The following is a 20,761-nucleotide window of genomic DNA, read 5'->3' on the forward strand; positions in this document are numbered from 1 at the left end:
AGGCACAATAATTTGTGACAGATTCTTTTACTGTAAGGTACAAAGAACACACAGAATAAAACATCTAGCAGCAGCGAGGGTCTCTGATCAGATGTGCTGGTACATGGGAAATACAGTGTATGTAAAAACAAGCACTGATAGTTTAGATGAATAAAAAAACTTGAGGTGGGTTTTTTTTTTTTCCTTACTAATAAGTGCTTTACCTTGTGTTGATTTAACTCAAATATTCCTTCTGGATTAAATCATAAATGTTTGACTGCTAGAAACAATTTTCGCCCACACTAACACGCATGTCGTCTCTCCTTTGCATACACAATACATGCAGAAAAATCGAGGGTTTCATAGTGTGTATTCCTTATCTTCAGTGACTTAGCACTTCTAAATTTTTTTTCTTCCAAAAAACAATAAACCAGAAGTTTTAAGAAATAAACCTACTTGACTGATTTGCAGTCTATACATTTCTCACAGCTCTAGATTAATCACGAAAAACATGGATGTAGCTATTCCCTTCTATGTTTTTTTCTCCGGTTTACTTGAATATTCACAAGTGATTTTTAAAATCTAAATCTGTCAACTTAGGACACGTTCTCTTCTTAAAAAATGTATAGCTGCTATTAACACAGAAAATATTCTTTCTGTGTATCAAGAGGGAAAATGTTTTTAAATCTACTCTGACTTTGAGAAGTTTAGCCTCCTTTATTTTCCTTTCCCTTTAAGTTTGTATGCGCAAAATATCTGATGATTTAAAAATCCATCCCATCCCCACAAACACACAAACCCACTACTGCGGATTTTGTGGGGTCTGACATCAGAGATCGGAAAATCTGACTGTAACTGGGTGAACATCTTAAGAATTATATATGAGCCTGTGGCCCCTCTGAGTTTGATTTAGTCTTGCATATTCATAGCAATATTATACAAGTCTAATCATTTGCAGCAGAAGGAAGAGGGCTGTCAAGAATTTTATAAAGTAAATTTTACATACGAGACTCTCCTGTAATACCTTGATCATGGACACCACTGACTGCACCAGCTCTGAAGGACTATTAGTTCACATGACTAATCTGATAACGCTATAATGTGCCAAAAAGTAGTTAGTGCGTCATGTAAATACAAACTTCAGGATCTATTTTTTCGACAAATTACAGACCAACAGTAGCAATAGGATGTAGTCCCCAAAAAAGTTTAGTTCCATGCTGTACTTCATGTAAAAAAAAAGCAGTCAGGTAGTTGAATAGCTGCTCTGAAAAAAAAATAATAAAATAATGTTGCTACTCCTACTCCAAAAGCACCCAGAAGCCCTGGTCGAGGTCGCATCGCACAGAGTGATTACAGCCAAATACGAAAACATCTGTTCTGACCCTGATGAGCTATCACATCTAACAATTTGCTTAATGCTTTAGTGTAAAAGCCACGAAATTTCATATTGCATGAAAATGTAATCGGAGGGAAAGGATCTGAAATAAAATAGCTCTGCTGACCCTAACTCAGTATCAGAGACTCACTGAGGCAAATTTATTGTTATATTAAATAGTTATACAATGCCATAACTTCAGCACTTCCCAGAAATAAAGGTGCAAGAAATCAGCTTGCACTCACAACCCAGATGCAGCAGTTACCCTAAACATCGACAAACAATAACAGCGCATTAACTCCGGCAGTACTTATAGACACCACAGCAATAATCCCCTCTCCCTAACCTCTGCCCCCTGCCCCAATCCACTCCTAATGAGACACAGTAAAATCCAAGGTAACCTCAAGTTGTTAATTTCTAAGGCAGCTAGAGATCCTGTGAAAAATTCCGGATTCGATTTATGTATAAACTAAATGATAAATAGGTGTGTGTTCTACCTGCACATTTGTATTTTTATACCATCTTTCCAAAACAGACTAGCGACTGCACGATCAGGCAAGAATTTAAAAAATGTACTGCAGTGCCAGGTGCCCAGTTAAATATAGCTATAAACCTTGCAGACAATGAAGTGAGGACTGCCAAATGAACTGCAGGCTGTGGCACCTAAAGGCAAAAAGTGAAATTTATTAATCAATTTTCCTTCCCGCTCTCATGTTTGCTTGTAAAAACTACATTGTAAAACAATCTTATGAGATCCAAAATTCTTCTGTTTTCTGCTTTAAATGTGAAAATGTTTTTGTCCTTCTGCTCCTAATTACAGCTTCTTTTTCTTTCTAAGAATGCATTTATCTCTTTCAGTAAAAGAGCAGCAATAATATGTTGAACAACCCTGAAATAAATTTTGTCATGTAAAAAATTAATTACGCATTCCAAACCTGGTCACTGTAGTCCTCTGGGAATTGCCTCCGCACCTCAGGATCTGTAAATAATTGACAGATAATATTAATTGGCTTTGGATTAGTGAGCAAGCAGAGAATCACACATTAATATTTGATCAGAAGATGATAGCAACCCTGGCAGGGGATCCAAGGAGGGCAGCTGAGGCTGCTATGTTGATAAGAGCAGGGAAGGACTTTTCAAGGCTCTCCCTTTACCCTCCTCCAGAAAGACAAAAACGGTATAAAACATACACACACATATCTGTGCGCACATGCACACGCATCTACATACATACATCCATATGTAAAGAGAGATTTCTATATAAATTGTTGTATAAGAGATGTCCTGGTGCTACACTGAACTTCAGGCTGTTTCCCCATGCAGTATCTTTCTGGCTGCAATTTGCCAGCCACCCTTCTCCCAGCAAAGGGTACCAAACGCACTCAGATTTTGTCTGTAACCAGATAACTAGTTTTGCCAGCTACAGACACTGTGTCGATTAACCTCCGTAGATGTCTTCAGTGATACTAGATTATAAATTTCTCAAAATTACTTTATATTAATGTAAATCTATGCTCCCTAGGAAGGAAAAAAAAAAAAAATCAAGAATTTGAAAGAGGTAAATAAATATAGCCCTGGAACCTCTAATGCTTCAGATTACCAAGCACTGAAGACTGGTGCAACGCCCTTATTCCTTTGGCTTGTCAGAATAAATAATATGGTAGTATTCCCTGAATTTAATTAGAGATGTTAAAAAAACAACAAAAACTCATGATTGAAATTATTTATATGACAACCTATTTAAAACAGAACTCTTCAGCGCCATGCATTTTTTAAAGGATCATGGCTGAAGAGACCAGATTCCGTTCCACAAAGAATTTTTTTAATTACAATAACCAAAAAACAAACCATACAACAACCACACAAGTGTTCAGAATAAAGCGTAGGACACCAAAAAATGAGCCGCTATGCTCCACAGTTCTACCCTGTGCACAATCGGATGGGTTTGGCTGCCCCAGCCTTGGCTTACTCGACACACTCTTACCAGATTCTTGACTCTCTATACACTGTTTCCACAAATTTGATCATTATGTAGGGAGTGACACACACAACCTCTACTGCTGAATTATGGCTATGCTGCATTGTAGCTAAGGCTTGAGGGGAGGAAAGTCATTTTTATGACACGTACACCGTATACTGTTACTTCAGAATAGTCCCACCCCAGATTTCTCATTGGCAAAGTTTACTTTAGTAATAAATTAGTTGATTGGCAATTCAATTGCTAGCGGATGCAAACTTTTTATTAAGGTGTATTCTTTTTACATTAGAAATACAGCAAGACTGAACGTTAATAAACTTTCTAGTTTAACTTCTTCCAGGCAATCAGATGCTTAGTTTTAACATTTCACCATTACAATCATACAATTACATACACAATATTATCAAATTTTACACATGCATGTGAGCAAACCCTTTACATTAACACAACAAAGTAGAAATAGAAAGCAAGGGATCACCTTTTAAAGCCTTAGTTTGAAACTTCTTAAATCTTTATTGCAGGTAGGTGTACTAAGCTAAGTGTCCAAACACGCAAACAAACGTGAACAGCCGAACTCGGGTGAGCAGCCCTTTCGGCACAAGCAGCAATTAACAGGACAATACAGCTTCACATTCCACCAAAGCAAACACAGTATCAGTGGGAAGATGAAACTATGCAACATCTAGTATGATACATATTCTGAAATATTTTTAAAAATTAATTACTTGAGGCTAAACTTTCAGGATTTCACAGAAAAAGCAAACCAATGAAAGAAATAAGTTTGTAAATCCAAGTACATAATATTGCTTAAAAAATCTGCAGCGGTGCCTGGAACGTGATACTGACATTTCCCCACCACCACTTCTATTGACCCATCGGTCTCAAATTCAATATAAATATATATATACACACATACTGACACACACACTGTTTTATCATCTACTATTTTCTTACGGAAATGAGGAATTAAATTGGGACATGAATCCATAATGTGTTTGCTCTAAACACATTCGTCCATGCATCGCAATCCACATTCTCCACTCTTTAAAAATACAGGAAAACAGATTAGTCATACAAAAGGAATTGCGTGTGTGTGTAAGCATGTCTTTTTCCTGTTTTCTTAGCATCTTGAAAGCATTTCTGTGTTTCAGGAGCCCACTGGCTTGAAGGAAGGCCTACAGGAACTTATTTGCCAGCATTTATGTAAACCCCGAAAGCTCCTTCCCAGCAAGATCAGTGTCCAGAAGACAGAGGTGCATTGTGCACCACTTTGCAAGACACCAAGATTCACTCATAAGCACTGGTAGCTGAAAGTTATCACGGGCAAATAAACACATGCTGGTGCTTTTATTGTCTCAGAGGCCACCTTACAGACCTTTCTCATTAAAATGAAACAAAATGCAACTTAAATAATAACTTATAAATCACTGCCAAGGATTTTTTAGCTTTGTCTATTTATCTCAATTCTCATTCAGAGTTTTTACTTAAATATGGTCATTCTTACAGAAAATTGGGATTTTTTTCCCGCCTCTCAAAAATTTTTGTGCCATCAAGAAATAAGGCAGACCAGTGGCCATAGAAAACACAGTGTAAAATAAACAGAAAAAACACTCCCTGTTCCATACATGTCCCTAACACAGGAAAGTCAAAATAAATCAACACACAGCAAACCCAGATTCCCATTGTCCTCATCTCTTACAAGGACCACTACATTTTGTACATCGGTTGCCTAGACTATACACTGAAGAGAATTTGGCAAAATTTTCAATGTTGACTCATTCACGGCCATTGTCTATGATGTAGAGTGTGGTACGTAATTACAATGCAGTTATGGTGACTACCAGTACAAAGTAACAAACAATAACTCCCCTCCCACCATCACTGCATCAGAATCTCTACCTCTAACATTTCTTTAATATCTGTATCCTAAAGGGCACATTACTTCCACCCCTTTAAAATTAGACAGTAAAATACAGTGGAAGGCTCAGTAAGAAAACAGGAGGAAATTTGTTGGATGCTTGCTGTGCCGTGCAGACTTCAAGCAACTAAAGGAGTTATGGCTGTTTTCAAGACTGAGCAACCGAGAACGTCTGGACCTGGGCTTTGCTGAACTGATACCCTCCCGTAGATAGTACTATTTCACACACCAGATTAAACATTACCACACTGTAATTTAGAAAAAGATGTGACTGTGATGAGACTCCCCACCTGAGTGAGTTCCTACAGGTTCCAGATGAACATGTTCTCAAAGCACACAGTCTACAATCATATTTTCATCCAAAAATCGGATCTCACGGTGCTATGATACATTGATAAACTAAGTTGTCTTTATTACAAATAAAAACTTCCTATGTCAACCAACTGTATACATTAGAAGAAATTTGATTTCATCCACAATGCATGAAAGGCATGAAATTAACTCGATTTCTTATCGACCAATTTCAATGGAAATAACAGCAATATGTACTTAGCCGGATGAGCAAAGCACCGTGCGGAATTGCACTGGGCGTCACATGCCTCTTAAGACAGTGGAATATATAGTTTGTATACAGTCTGCTTTTGATAACATATCTCATAACAGCATCAGAATGGCTAATTCATATAACCTGGAATGCTGCAGTTAAGAAAACCACCTTTAAATTTTGCCTGGCAGCCACAGGCTTGCACGTCCTTGTGGTTTTACAAGTACTTTATATTTAACATCGCGTCAGCTCCATCACTTCAGCTTTTAAAAGGTCCAGGAGTATTTACTAAACTTTCAGCGTCTTTATTTGGAAAACACTACCCAATGGAAAAAGAACCTGCATCACATCTTATTATAGCTTTCATCACTTTATCCATTCTTCATTGTTAATCTAATGTTCATTTGAAAGGCATTTTAAACTACACTAACCTACACATATATACACACTAAAGTTATATTTAAATTACCTGGTCATTACCTGAAGTTCCACATAGCTGGAGCACCCTCACTAAACAAAGAGGCTTTACAGAAATACACGCATTTAGATAGTGGCCATCAAGACACCCAACTTTATGAAATATAAACATCAACAAAACAACATTACTACTACTCGGTATGGCCAGGCTCTCCACTGCAAGGATAAGCACAAAGCACCTAACAATCACCATGGACACAATAGCCAAATTATTCTGAACAGGAGAAAATGGTGATACAAATGGCGGAACACAGGAGGGTGGCTCAACCAAGTCTTCGGGATTCAGCTTTAAGCAGCACCACTAGTATCAGTAAAATATGCTTCAGCACTCGTATGAAATACTTGGTAAAGACATGAACATAACTGACGGTCAACTCTGTCTGCAAAAATAAAGTAACTTGAAACTTCAAACACTTTTACTAACGGTAATTTGTTTTGCACACTGCAGGCAAACAGCATTAGATGTAGCTCCACTGTGGCTCCATTGTGGCTCCGGGCAGTAAGAAAACTCTCTACAACTCAAAACACAGTGAATGCTCTTGTTCTAGGTACTTAGCAGGCTTTCTAATGAAAGGATGCTCAAACATTTTTCTACTTTAATACTCCATAGCAAAGTAAACACATGTAAAATACTTTTTTCAAGTTCAGGAGAGTGGAATCTATTTGCTGACATCAGAACAAGGGAATAGACTGAAACCCTAATCAACCTCTTATATACTTACAGCGAAGTACAGAGCTTGAAGATTTCCAGTGCGCCACTCATCTATAACGTTATAAAGCATTAAAAGCTCAGCTGAGGTCAGCAAAAGGAGCCATTGCAAAACAACGAACAAAGTGAAGGTTAGCAACGGAAAGAAAAAACGGTCACATGAACTATGGAGCTGCTTCTCAAACTAAACTTCTCCCAAGCCCCAAAACATGAACTCAAGTTGTGTTACGGGTTGAACTTGTATGTTGATGGTAACTTAATACCTCCTGTTTATCTTTCATCACATCTGATTTCGCAGTTTCAGCTCACAAAAGATTACAAGATCCGCACAGTTTCTGCCTAAAGCAAGTGCTGACAAACTTCATTGGAAAATACTGTAAATTAGTATTAATAGCATGCCGAAACACAGCACCAGAAACTGTAAGTTGCAAGTGTAAAGCAGAAAGTATACAAACAATACCATTACAAAATAAAGCTAAAATACACCATCTTATCTGCAATCTCCCGTTCTCGTATCGGCACAAGTGCAATGAAATACGTATATGTCACAATTTTAAATTGAAACAGTTGGTACTAAGAAAAAAGTCAACTTGATTTTATTCTTAATATTTACACTCAGGTTTAAAAAGCTTTTAAACCAATGGCACATCACAGGAATTCCTTAAGATTCACGAGTGACTTCACCCAAGTCAGAGTGGGCTCTGACCAACCTGACGCACGTGGCACCAAGCCTCTTCCCACAGGAACAGCTCCACACAAAGCAGCTGCTGCCCATAAAGCCCAGGTTGGCCAAAGACCTGGAGACCCACTTGCCCTTAGTACTCAAACGGACACCGTGTTCTAGGGAGGATCAGTCAGGAAAAACACATACGAAATGGATCACATGGTTATTCTGAAGCAGTTTCCTTTGCAAGTACTTTAAGAGGTGCTTTTGAGAGAAACCACTGAATCAATTCTCATACGAACAATATGTGAAATTTTTGTAAGTGAACATATTTTTTTGAAAAGGGGTAAGGAAAGACACTGCTAGAAGAGTAAAACTTTTCTGCCCTGTCCCAGCAGCATTTTGATTCCTTGCCATGCATTTACAGAGTATGACCAAATGGATAACACAACCCATTGATTCCCCACTGGGTGAATACAGTTTTCATTGCTAACACGTTTACTTTTTCCCTCTAGAAGCAGAGGTTCTACCTCACATCTACATGTATTATGTAGAGCATTGTATTGATTACTCAACCATATTCAAGCTATTACTGTTAGTATTTCAGTAAATGTGTGAATGTTTCCAAGTTCTAAACCTATTACTGCCTCTCCCTACAGAATCTTGTTCAACAAAAATCCAAATACACAAGAATATTGAAATTAGCTGTGAACTGTATAATCCCATTGTTCAATTTCATGGCATTTAAGACACTACCTTCCCCTCCTCACAAGTCTAGCTGTTAATCCATGCTGTAACCTGATCTAATTTTCCAGATGACAGGATGGGAACATGCTACAATGGCATATTAGTGTAACTACGCTGCTCTTTTACTCTCAACTCTCCTTACACCATAAAGTGAAGAGTTTTGCTTTTAAAAGAGGAATGAGTAATTACTTCTAAAAATAGCACAACTCAAACTGGTCTCTATTTGAAGTGTACGGAAATTATAAAACCAAGGAAGTTCTTCAAAAAACTATCAGAAAATACTTCCCAGAGTTAACTACACAAAACCAATGCATACGAACCTGCTTCTTCTGATAAAAGCCAGCCAATTTAATTCATACTGGCTACAACTTATTCAGATATACTAATCCCAAATTGAAAAAATGCAGTGAGAATGACTTCATTTTTCCTCCCTAACTAGATGATTTAACTCACTTACTTCTTTAGGTCTTTATAGCTGCAATCCCTCTAAAATTAAATGGAATTCCATTCAGAGCAATGTCCATTTCAACACCCACTACACATCATAGTACTTATGCAGCACAACTAAAAAGTAACATAAACTTCTTTTCAAACCTCTGCAAACTCCTTGATGTCCTGTGTTCAGTCCAGCCGAACACTTCTGCTTGCCCCTAAACTGCTGCAGCCTTGGCACACAGGTAACATCGCAGAGTGGCGGAAAAAGGGGAAGAGGGGAAAAGGCGGGGGGCAGTGGAGAAAATGTGGGAGAGAAAAACCCTATACACACAAGAAGACAGACAAGAAATCTCAGAACAAGTTCCGGCAGAAAATATGTAGAGAATAAAAATTACATTTTTCTAGATGTGAAGCTTTAAGACTTCAATCTTTTCATCTTCAAGTACTGCTTATTCTAGAAGCGTACAAGTCAGAAAACAACCAAGATGTCAAAGAAAATTCTGTAAGAATGTCTTACAAACTGTATTTAAAAAAAAAAACACACAACCCAAACACAAAAAAACAACCTGCCAGCACCATAATGCATGTAACTGAAGTTACCCCAAAATATGAATATGCACAGTAAGCTTATATAGCAGGTTCACTACAACCCAGAGGAGAATAGTATGCAATGGAGCTATTCACCTATCCGATCACGTTTCAAACAAATATTCCATTTCTAGGATCTAGTCTGCATCTTTGTGACAAGTTAGGCATAAACAAGTGGACACTGACCTGTTGTCCTCACTTACTGAAGTTTCTGGGAATGATGTACAATCACCAGCTGAGTGAATCCGCAAGTACTGTACACATCAGCTGCTGGTCAAATGAGCCCATTGACATTAACACCATAAAAACCAGACTTGCAAGTTTCCCTCTCTCTCTTAACAGACTATTTGGAAGTCTGCCCCGCAAGCACCAAAAACCTCACTGGTAACGTGGAAATGCTTTTCACAACAGTTTAATCTAGAAAGAGAATATAAGGTTTGCAACTCACACACAAAATGCTGTTCAGAGTTCAGTAAAATGATCCAAAAGCGGGAAAGACTGAGAGCAAAGGCAACATAAAATATACATCATAGGAAACAGGAAGGAAGAGAGAAAACCACAACAGATTAAGCAAATCACTATGATTTCCATAATTGTTTTTATATTATTAACACATCGAGAGCCAGAGGGGCAGTGAGGCGCAAAACTTTCCTAGGCAGTGTTCAACAATATCTTATACAAAATTCCAGGTTAAGCTACAACTTCCTCATGGATTTTTACTTAATGCTATATACGGTTCTCCAGAATAATGAGAATTACTTTTAAAATTCAAATGATCCTGCACAATATGGAGAGATAATAGCCCTAACAATACAAGAACCGGCAAAAGTTGTCAGAGTTGCCCTTGCGTTTCAGTACCCCTGAGGTGGCTGAGCTCCCCACTGATCTCCTCACACCAGTTTTCCAGTGCCTGCATTAGTCCCTCAGCAGCTTTCTGACACATTCAGAGTAAACCTTAAATGAGATTTTTCACTGCTTCTAGCATCCAAACCAGCCTTCTGTCTAAGGGGGACCTGGTTAAATTCATTTTACAATCCTATTAAAAACCTAAAGTACAATAAGTATTGGTCTAGGGGGAGGTGTCCCTGCCCAGGGCAGGGTGTTGGAGCTACATGATCTTTAAGGTCCCTTCCTACCTAAACCATTCTATGAGTCTATGAAGTACAAAATAGAAACAACACTCACTTCTTGGGTAAGACAACAGGAAAAACATTTGTTGTCATTTACAGAAAGAAGACGCTACATTAGTTTCCTCTTAGCAATTTCTAATCGGCTATTTGGTGCCATGTCAAGCTGGTGAACCGTCCAGCTTGCCAGTTAAAGGGCATCTAGCATCACACGGACATTCCACTACAGAAAAGTAGCAGAGTTAAGAATGGTATTTCCAGTTTTCTCTGGCACAGTTACAACTTTTAAGAGTCTGTTCTTTTGTTTCAATACTAAAGCTGGAGTTAAAGTATCATGAAATAAACAGATGCTAGAGAATTATAAAAAAAAGCAACAAAACACTGAAATTAGCTGTGATCTAAATGTTAACACAAACATAACCACAAAACCTGAAGAGTTGGTTCAGTTTATATTTTATTTCAGTTTATATTTTATTTCAAATCTCTTCTGTAGTACGAAGTCAGTCATCTCTCTCCCAAGGAACAAGAACACAGCATTAAGTTGTAAGAGGAGCAGATCAAGAAGCAATTCTTTTAATGGAAGTTCTGAAACAGTTGCATTGCAAGCACAGAGTGTTCAATATATGAAATACAGTTGGGGAATTACCTCCATATTAAATCCTTAACTCCTTTTGTTTCATCCATACCAAGAAAACAGTTTAAAAAAAAAAATAATCAGTTGCATAACAGCACAGATTAATTTCTCTTCTACTAACATTCTAAACTGTAAGAATAAGGAGATGTTAGAAAGCGTAAGATGTCTTCAGTGATCAGAAAACTCAGAATTATTTATTTACAAAGAAGAGCAGAAAACTTTCAGTCCGGATTAATTTTTAAGCTGATGGTACTGATATAACTAAAGCTAGAACTATAAAAAGGGAATGCATAGGGTAGGCTAAAGCTAAAATAACAGAGATCAAACACAGAAGACAAAAAAAGTACTTATTTCAAGTCTTGTTTGTTACATGTTTCTCCCATCTTCATTTGAGGTCTTCAGATCTTTTTATGCAATGGTTAATTACTTTGGTGATACCTCAAGTCCACATTAAAGCACGGTTGATGAACCTTTTGAGTTTGCTTTACTGTGCACTTAAGGGGATATTTCTCTTCATAACCATCTGTTCTTCAACCAACCCAGAAATTTAGTATTACTGGAAATCTAAGCCAAACTCCAGGAGGCCTGCAAGGAGCAAATTTTGAATGGATTATGTTTTTAATTCTCTTTTTCCCCCCTGTAATTTTGGTCAGCAAATTATACAGCAGCTAAAATTTGCAAAAAGTACAATTAGGTAACTTCCTACTTCGATGTTCAAGAAATCCACAAAGCCTGGCTCACAAAATTAACTATGAAGTGTTTTGAAACATTTTACAGGCTGCCTGGAATAATTATACAAAAGAGTTTAAATGTAGAAGTTGAATAGGAACACCTACTTTAAGTAGGCTTTTTTGGTTTTAATTTTTTTTAAATTTATTTGTGTTTGATTAGTATATTATTTTTTTCTCGTAACCTTTTCCCCACTCTATAAATTTAATAGAGATATGTTTCAACTGCTCAGGCTATGAATACTGAATTCGTTTCTCTCCTGCCTCTTTGTATTTATATTCCGAGACAGCAGAGTTGCCAGGTGACAGCCTCTTCACTTCAACAGCAGCTGGCAAGCCCTCCTTGTCCTGAAAATATGAAAGAAACAGTTAACTAATATTTCATGCTATGATTTAAATCTGACAATCTGGAAGTGCCAATACCAAACAGGGGAGGATTTACAAGATAAGATTTTTCTTAAGTCTCAGAAGCCACAAAGTAAGAAAAATAACCAGGCCTTCGTCACATGTAGCTAGCATGCAGCAAAAATTAATCCAGAGTTAGTGCATCATCTAGAGTTTAACAATACCAGACAAAAGCAGTGATTGTGTAAGTCTGCTGATTTAACTTATATTTCCAGGATGCAAATTCTCAAGTTACGCAAGATAAGACCAGAGCAACTAGAGTTCTGACATTTTTACAAGCAACAGTCACCCTCTTTAATATTTACAAGACATGTATTTCAAATTGCTTATGTATGCCTATCTGCTTTCCCAAGATTACTGCTTCTGCTGAAGGTTCAATCATATGTAGCCCAAAACAATTTCTTTAAGGTAGTTGTTTTACAGCAAATAAAAAGATTTACATTTGATAAAATGAAAGTTTATAGCCAACTTAATTCATACCTAACATTGGCATATTAATAAGCCCCTTCATTCAAAAATTTCAACTGATTTTAAGAGAAATTTTTACATAATGTCACATTTTCTACTTTCCTGCGTCAACCAGATAATTTTTAATTCTGTTTGTTGTTCTGAAGAAAGCTAGGAATAACATTTTAATGTCATATTGCTTTTTAGAAATACTATATTACAAGGAATTCATGTAAAACCACAATGTGTCCATGGCAATCAATCAGTTACATTACAAAACTTAAAGGAATTGCTAATGAAAACAAATAGTACTTTCCACCATACCACCAGGCATTTCACTACCAGAAAATGCTTTGAGTTTTATAAACATTTTCCAAACTGCTTTATTTTCACCATTTTGGGAGTTAGTTTTAATGATATCACGGCCATTTTAATTTGCTAATAACCTATATTTTCTGTGTATTACAGAACACTTTATGGTGATCTAACTTTTTCTTCAGTTTCTTTCCAAAAAGCCACCAACCATAATAAATTCAGACAGACATATTATTGGGCAAATATATACAAGTACTACAGAAATACATTCATTGTTATATGGACTGTCACATTGCAGGTTTAATCTGAATTAAAGGCATTTGAAAAAGTGTTCTGGCCAACCATCAGTTCTAAGTGTTGTACTAAAAAAGAAAAAGAAAAAAAAACCACAAACAACCCTACTCCTCAGCAACTGCATCACTGCCTAAACTACACAGAGAATACCTTCTTTGTTAGACATGCAACAGGGAATACTGATTTCTAAGCCTCAAGCTATGTAACTTTATAATGTTTAAAACCCTGACCTTACTTTCATACTTTCAATATCGATAGTCTCCAACTATTTTCAGTTTCAAAGGTATCACGTGTTACTTTAGTAGAGTATCACCAGCTCCCAACGACGCTGCTCTGCGTTATTGATCTGCACAAATATCTCTTATGGGAATCTCCCTGCATAGCAATACAGGATGTTAAAGACAACAAGCTCCTCAGAATCATTTGGGGGTTTGATGACTTTAAAATTTCTATTATCGTGTATCTGTTTATTTCAGGATGCTTTAGTTATTCAAATGGCATTGAAACAGAAAAAAACAGATTCTATCAAAGATGAAATTGTGACACAGAAAACCGAAAATCGCATTCTTAATTCTACTGTTTTCTTTAGCGGAGATGTTAACTTAAATACTTTTTGGCATGTATAGCAAAATATATCCTATCTATCATACAATGAATCTGATTCATATGTGTTTCATTATCAATAAACAACAACCAAACCCAGCTATCATTTTTAGGGAGACATTATAATAAAGAGTAATACTATGGCGGTTGTTTCTACAACAACATACACATCTTTCGAGCTTCATGCTTAATGCCTTTATAAATACAGAAACATACTGTTCAGTACTCAATTTCACTTTCCTGTTTCAGCTTGAACTGTGTAACATGGCCATCCCAACTTATCCGTCACGTTAGCACTGTCCATTTATAAAATGGTAATGAAAATTCCTAAGGGCCAGTAAGCTGGAAGCAAGTTATAAAAAATAAAATCAGAGGCTGATCACAGTGAGCCTCCTCTAAGGCAGCAGCATCACCAAGGTCCTGCGAAAGCCTACAAACTGAAGCATTAAATGAGAGGAAATTTGTAAAAACAGGAAAAGCATTCAATATACTCTCCTGTAATCTCCTGAAAAAAGTTTCTGTGGAGTCAGACGTGTTGATGACAGAAGCCGAACTTCTTGAACAGTATTCAAAAGTTGGGGGGGGCGACAGGGAGAGAAGTCCCAAGGCAGAAAAATACACCTCATCTAGCTAAGGACCATGAGATGAAATTAAAAGAAAATCATTGAGTCTTCAGCTACTCAGAATGACTTCTCTCCTTTGGAGTAACGTTCATTAACTGGGCAGCACCAAGCATTGCAGGAGAACTGCAGGTATATCTACACTTGCAGTATTGACCTATTTCATATCTGCAATGAATCAGCTACTATTAACAAAGCTCACTTTATGCCACAGGTGATGCTACAATAAAAAGGCGGCCTCGGAGAAAGTAAGTTAAGCACATTTAAAGCAGTACTATCAGATTGAAGAAGAATTTGTTTTATATAAAGAGGAGCTTGCTAATATTCAGTGCAACTAGACAGGAAATTTATCATCTCACTAAAAAATTTTAAAACATTTTTGTTACTGTAAAAAAGGATTGTTAACTGCAGACTAGAAATGCACTAGGAACATTTTAAGATATTTGATACTTCCAAGAGGTATGATAGCACATATCCAGCTATCAAGATGCTCCTGAGATCATAGACTGGTCTAGTTCTGAGCAGGAACATTTCATAATCATGTTATAGTGGTTTATTAGCCAGCCCTGGAAATCAGGTGTATATGAAACTAACCATTTCATTCATTTCCTCTCTCTTTCCCTTGTTCAGCTTTATTACACAACAAACTCCCAACTACACTCTCAGACTTTTTCAAGAGCTCTGCCAATTCTTTTCAATCTGCCCACCCTTAGCAGCAACTTTAATCCACTCGCACAATTTTTCTCCGCAGGTTGATCCACAAGGTGCTGAAGTGCAGATGGTCATCAACTCCCATTGTGCTGACATGCAAATCTACTGAGGATGACTAAGGAAACAAGGACTATGACTTGCTATGGCCAGCTGGCAGCACAACCGTAGCCTCCAATATCTGCACATCATGGCTGATAGGCAAGAACATCTAGTGTTACACAGAACAGGAGGGAAAGCTGTGTCCCACAGACAAGAAGCCCTCAGAAGTAACTTCTCAAAATAACTGAGAAAGCTGACGGAGCAGAACATTCAGAGAGATGTTCCTCCCATGGTGCTTGGTAGAAACGGCACTGGTAGCTAGGGCTACACCTGCACACGATCATACGCTGCACGCTGATAAGCAGTATGATGAGGGGAAGCAGTTTTCAACAAATTTTAAAAACTAGAAGGAAGCTCAAGAGCTGTAGCTGCTTTCATCACAGACCAGCACACCTTGAGGAGTGTATACTCTTTTCTCATCATCTCCTACCATGTCTAATGAGGCTTCTAAGCTCTCTGCTCCCTAGCTGCTTTTTCCAGTTCTGAATTCATACCACCTTTGATACTTCGTACTCTAATCGAGAGAATTCAACAGGTCACTTCTAAAAACTCTCCTTCACATTAAACTCTCTGATTTGCCCTATATCCATTTTGGAGTACAGAAACAAACAGCATTTACAGTAATTTACTTGTTGAAAAATAAACATATCTCACTAGTTGTAATATCACAACACTAATACTTCGTGTCATAATTGTTCCATAGAGGCCCTACTGCCTTTTCTTAAACGATCAAACTAATGACAAAGTTCTCGCCATCTTTTCATACAAGCATATATATTTAATTTTTAAGCATGAAAGATTAAATTAGAAGTTACACACACAAACACAACTCCTTTTAAAAAGGCTCAAAACACTGTATTTACATCTGCAAGTACTCACTTTATTACTACAACCTTTATAACACAGCTTAGGTTTGCTTCAAACAAAACAGGGTTCTCAGCACTAGAAGCACAAGAAAAAGCCCTGCATAGTTAGTCTACAAAGAATTAACTGGATTAATTAGCAAGGGATTTGAGAAGCAGCTTGGAGCTAGAAAACCAAAACACTAAATTGTTTAAATACTTTGGCAATGGATCAAGGTTTCTAAGCAGCCCTATGTTCCATTCTCTCTTTTTTTTTCTCTCGGTGTTTTAACACATTTAACCTGACGAGGTACTTTTTCATGAGATATGAATGACACTGTCAAAATACCAAAAAAGAAGATGTGAATTAAAAAATGCCACAAGCTGTTAGCAATTCTGCCAACATGTATGAGCCCAGGCAACATTAATTAAAAATCAATAGCTTAGGACATAAATAGCTCTTATCTCTGTTATAGTATATCTCTAACATAACTCTTTATTAAAGAAAAAAAATAGCCAGTGTCTTTGCTATTATACTGACTGAATTGACCACAACAAAGCAAAAGAAATAAGGCAAAAACATTGAGCAAAGAAACACGTATGACAAAAGGAGGATAGGCGTATGAATGATTGGAATGTTTCAACCTTGCACTATCATTAGCACATAACTGGCTGGAAATAGCCACACCACAGGAAAAACATTTCAAGTTTTTAGTGCTAATATGATTCTATACAAAATCCTGCCTGCCACGGAAATAAGAATAACATACACATCTTTCTGTCACCTAGAGCTTATTAATCATTATTTTTATTATGTATCTCAACCAAAGATTAAATTACTGTAAGTTCTCTGATAATTACAAAATAAAGGTGAGAAAGAGGCAGAAAATTGAACTCAACTTTTTCTTCTTTAGTGATATGATCTTCAAACTAAAGGTGCATTAAAAGGCATCAAAGCTAAAAGTTTTAAACTAAACTAGGAACTTAAAACACCACTTTAAAAAGCTGTTTTCAATCTTACAGAATGCCAAACATTTGAAAGCCTTAAACCCATTTTCTAAGAAGAGATCACCTAAGGCACACCGAGCTGGATGTGCAGTTTGGGTATGGCATAACTCCTACACAATCATGATAATTTCGATTTCTGAACGGTTGCTACAGAAAATTTATTACTATAAAAAAGAATATGTAAGAATCATACTGACATGGAAAGGTTAAGTTCAGTTTTCTTTTTGTCTAATGACTCTTGCATTATTCATTTATTTATTAATGATGGACATATCAAATGCTTCCCTCAAGACACAGTACTCTAAATCAAGGATGAAGAAGTCAACCAGGTACTATTTAGCAAAAAATTATTTGTTTGAGTTAAAAATAAAAGGGAAGATTTCATTTACATAAGAGCTATCTGTACATATGCCAAGACACTAAAACACCATCCAAATTTCAGTGGAAGAGCAGATCATAAAATTGTAGCACCCTTAAGGTGGAATTCTCGGGACAAAAAGCATTCTTTAGATATTCATGATTACAAACGTGAACTCTCAAGACCATCCTACAGCAGATGACCATATGCAAGTGCAGTTCCACTCAACTACGGAACATAGACCTGCAGATGAACAGCAACACCAAACTTTGGTTAACACTACAGTGGACAGCCAGTTATTCAGGAATTAAAAGTCTGCAATATATGAGGAGGTTGAATTTATTAAAAGCAAGTACTAAAGATTGTTTCCATAGCACAGACATTTTTTAGAAACACCGATCTGAATATATAGATGCAGGACATCAGCTTCATATAATCATATGCCAAGCAGAGCCATACCTATAGGAATAATCATAGATTATTTAGAAATTCACTTCTATTGCAGCAATATAGTCTTGAAGTACTAACCTTTAAGATCTCATATGATAACATTTCACTATGTCAATTGGATTCTGAGTCCTACCTCGTAGCTGAACTTTGGGACATTCCTACTTCTTCCTCTTCCCACCCCCTTGCCATAATCCCACCTCCCAAAAATTTAGTTTGTTGATTGGAGTGCAGCACAAGACAATCAAAGGTTCTATTCATAAAACATGGACACCAAGTGTCAGGACAGGGAAACAGAAGACCTCACTTTTCACAAGACCTTTTGGTCTAAGCTACAGTCAGAAATGACATATCCTTCCGTTGTGCAAAGGTGTGAGGGGAAAGAAGGGGAGCAGAAAAAAATTGTTAATATAAAATTTCTATACTTTTGGGGGGAGTGGGTGCAATTTTTATTTTTTATTTTAAGATATGTTTTTGTTTTATAAGATTATCTTGAACTATCTGGATTCTCAACTGTTCAACTTCCACTCAAGTTATTGCCAATTTCACTTAACATTGTTTAAGATGTACCAAATCCAAATTCTTGTTGCTGCATTTGACACAAGATTCTTAATCTAAAAAGTTAATTATGCAATCTTAATTTTTAGTAGGAGAGGTACAATAGAACATAGAACTGCTGCTAATAGTGTTCCCCTAAACAGAACAAATTGAAATTCCACTGAGTTCCTCCAATAAGATTTTATGTCATTGTAAAAATACAAACTATGACTTTATTAACTTTTCAATCATCTTTTCCATTGAAGGTTCAAGAAAATAAAACAGTTCAGAGGCTTTGTTACATCATCTGTCTGCATTTTTTTCTTATCATTATAAATTAAACTGATTATAAGATGCAGAAGTAATTTGTAAACTCTTTCAAAGGACGTGATTTACATTTTTCTTCTACAAAGATGAAGATATCCCCCTAACATGCTCCACTTGTGTTAAATATTAAATAAAGGTACTTATACTACATATATGGCAAAAGGGAAGATATTTCTGATATGTTTTGGGATTACTTTTAGCATTCTAACACTGTTTATAATACTGGTGCAAATACTGCCACCAAAAAAGAAACAAACATTAAAAAGGTGTCCTTTAAGCTTCCCTTTAAGGCATCTACCATAATCGTATAATTTGCTCTGGACATCATTAAAATGTAAAGTTAATGAGGATTCAGCTGAAAACAGAAGAAATGTAACCTATTTTCAGGCAAAACTTCTAACACTGCAATCAGAGGGAAAACCTCTTTGATGTCTCTTTGTCTCTTCTCATTAATTTTCTTTTGGTTTAAAAAAAAACACAAAGGCTGTTTAAACTAAAAAATGCATAGAAGTTTAAACATGGTAATTATAGTCAAGCTGCAATGAGGTCATTAGGTTTTTAAAACTTTGAGATAAACAAAATTGAGATGTATGACTATTTTAAAAACATGTCAATACTCAATTTTAATTGTCCATGTGATATCCACTGTATTCTAAGGATTTAGTCTAGATACAGAATTGCTTCAAGATGATTTAGCGAAGGACTTAGTCCCATATTCAGGGTAAAGTGAAGCAATCAAGAAATACATCAAAATGAAATGCGCTGTAATTACTGTATTTCTGGATACCACATTTGGTATTTATAAGTGCAACAAAGCATGCTTTATGCAATCTTCATGCAAGAGAGATGGCCAATTGTGAGATTCTGCTATTTTTTTAGCTCTGCAGTTCATTAAAGAATAATATATTGAACAAGTTAAATAATACTGTTTACTCACTACATCTATTTTTGTTGATGAATACTGATAAGGTACACACAAAGCTGTATAGTTCTGTTCTAACATGCTAATTCTTTCCAGCAGAAGATATCTTTAAGAGCTATTTAATTACATAGTACTGACAGAATCTACGATACACTGAAGTGGCATGTATTTTTAGTGAATAATTTACAAGCAAATTTTCTCAAACCACAATCAAAACAATTTTAACACTACTGTGTACAAAAGAAGATGATAGATTATCACAAACACAAGCAAGGCATTTAAGCCATTAATTAAAAGCAACAAACGTACAGAACAAACATAGCATTATCTTTAGTGTAGAAGGACATTAATCACAATGAAGCAAAATAAACATAGCCATAACATTTTTCCAGGTTCAAATATCACCTCTAGATAAAATGGGATGAGATGAGATCAATACATTAGTCTGTGGTAATTGTAAGTATGAATTTTAATGCATTTCTGGATGTAGGTTATAGCTTTAATAGAGAATTATTTACCCTATTGAATCTTTTTAACGCGTTTTATAAACTCCTCTTCAAATTGAACTGAGTGAATGATCAACAGGCAAGTATCAGATAAAATGGGATATTACTTTAGGTGCAAGTGAAGAGCAATTTTAGAAGAAAATCTCATACTTAATGAAAAGGAAAGTTTTGGGGGTTGTGTTTTGTTCAGGGGTGTGGTGGTTTTCTTTACTCTGCCATATTTTATTATAATTTGATCCTGCCCTTCACCACGGGCCAGTTCTGTTCTACCACCTTTTCAACTGCCTATTGAAGACACACACAGCATAAGCTGATTTCCATTCTGCCTGAGCTGCTTCTCGTATCCTGGTTTCTTCCCCTACTTGCTTGCACTGTCCCAGTGCCATATTCACAAAAAGATAATGTTATTTAAATCAT

The 20,761-nt window shown here is 36.4% G+C and overlaps 1 protein-coding gene across 1 annotated transcript in view; it reads right to left on the reverse strand.

Moving 5' to 3' along the window:
- The window catches only part of DENND1A (DENN/MADD domain containing 1A), a gene marked incomplete at its 5' end in the record, with an annotated part of 202,056 nt that overhangs the window by 169,966 nt on the left and 11,329 nt on the right, over positions 1 to 20,761 (reverse strand). The window contains one exon of the mRNA XM_009892358.1: positions 2,290 to 2,333. Coding sequence (XP_009890660.1) covers positions 2,290 to 2,333 — 44 coding nt within the window. The remainder of the gene's footprint in view (positions 1 to 2,289; positions 2,334 to 20,761) is intronic.

Source organism: Charadrius vociferus, unplaced genomic scaffold (assembly GCF_000708025.1).
Source record: "Charadrius vociferus isolate BGI_N301 unplaced genomic scaffold, ASM70802v2 scaffold549, whole genome shotgun sequence".
NCBI classification, from domain to species: domain Eukaryota; kingdom Metazoa; phylum Chordata; class Aves; order Charadriiformes; family Charadriidae; genus Charadrius; species Charadrius vociferus.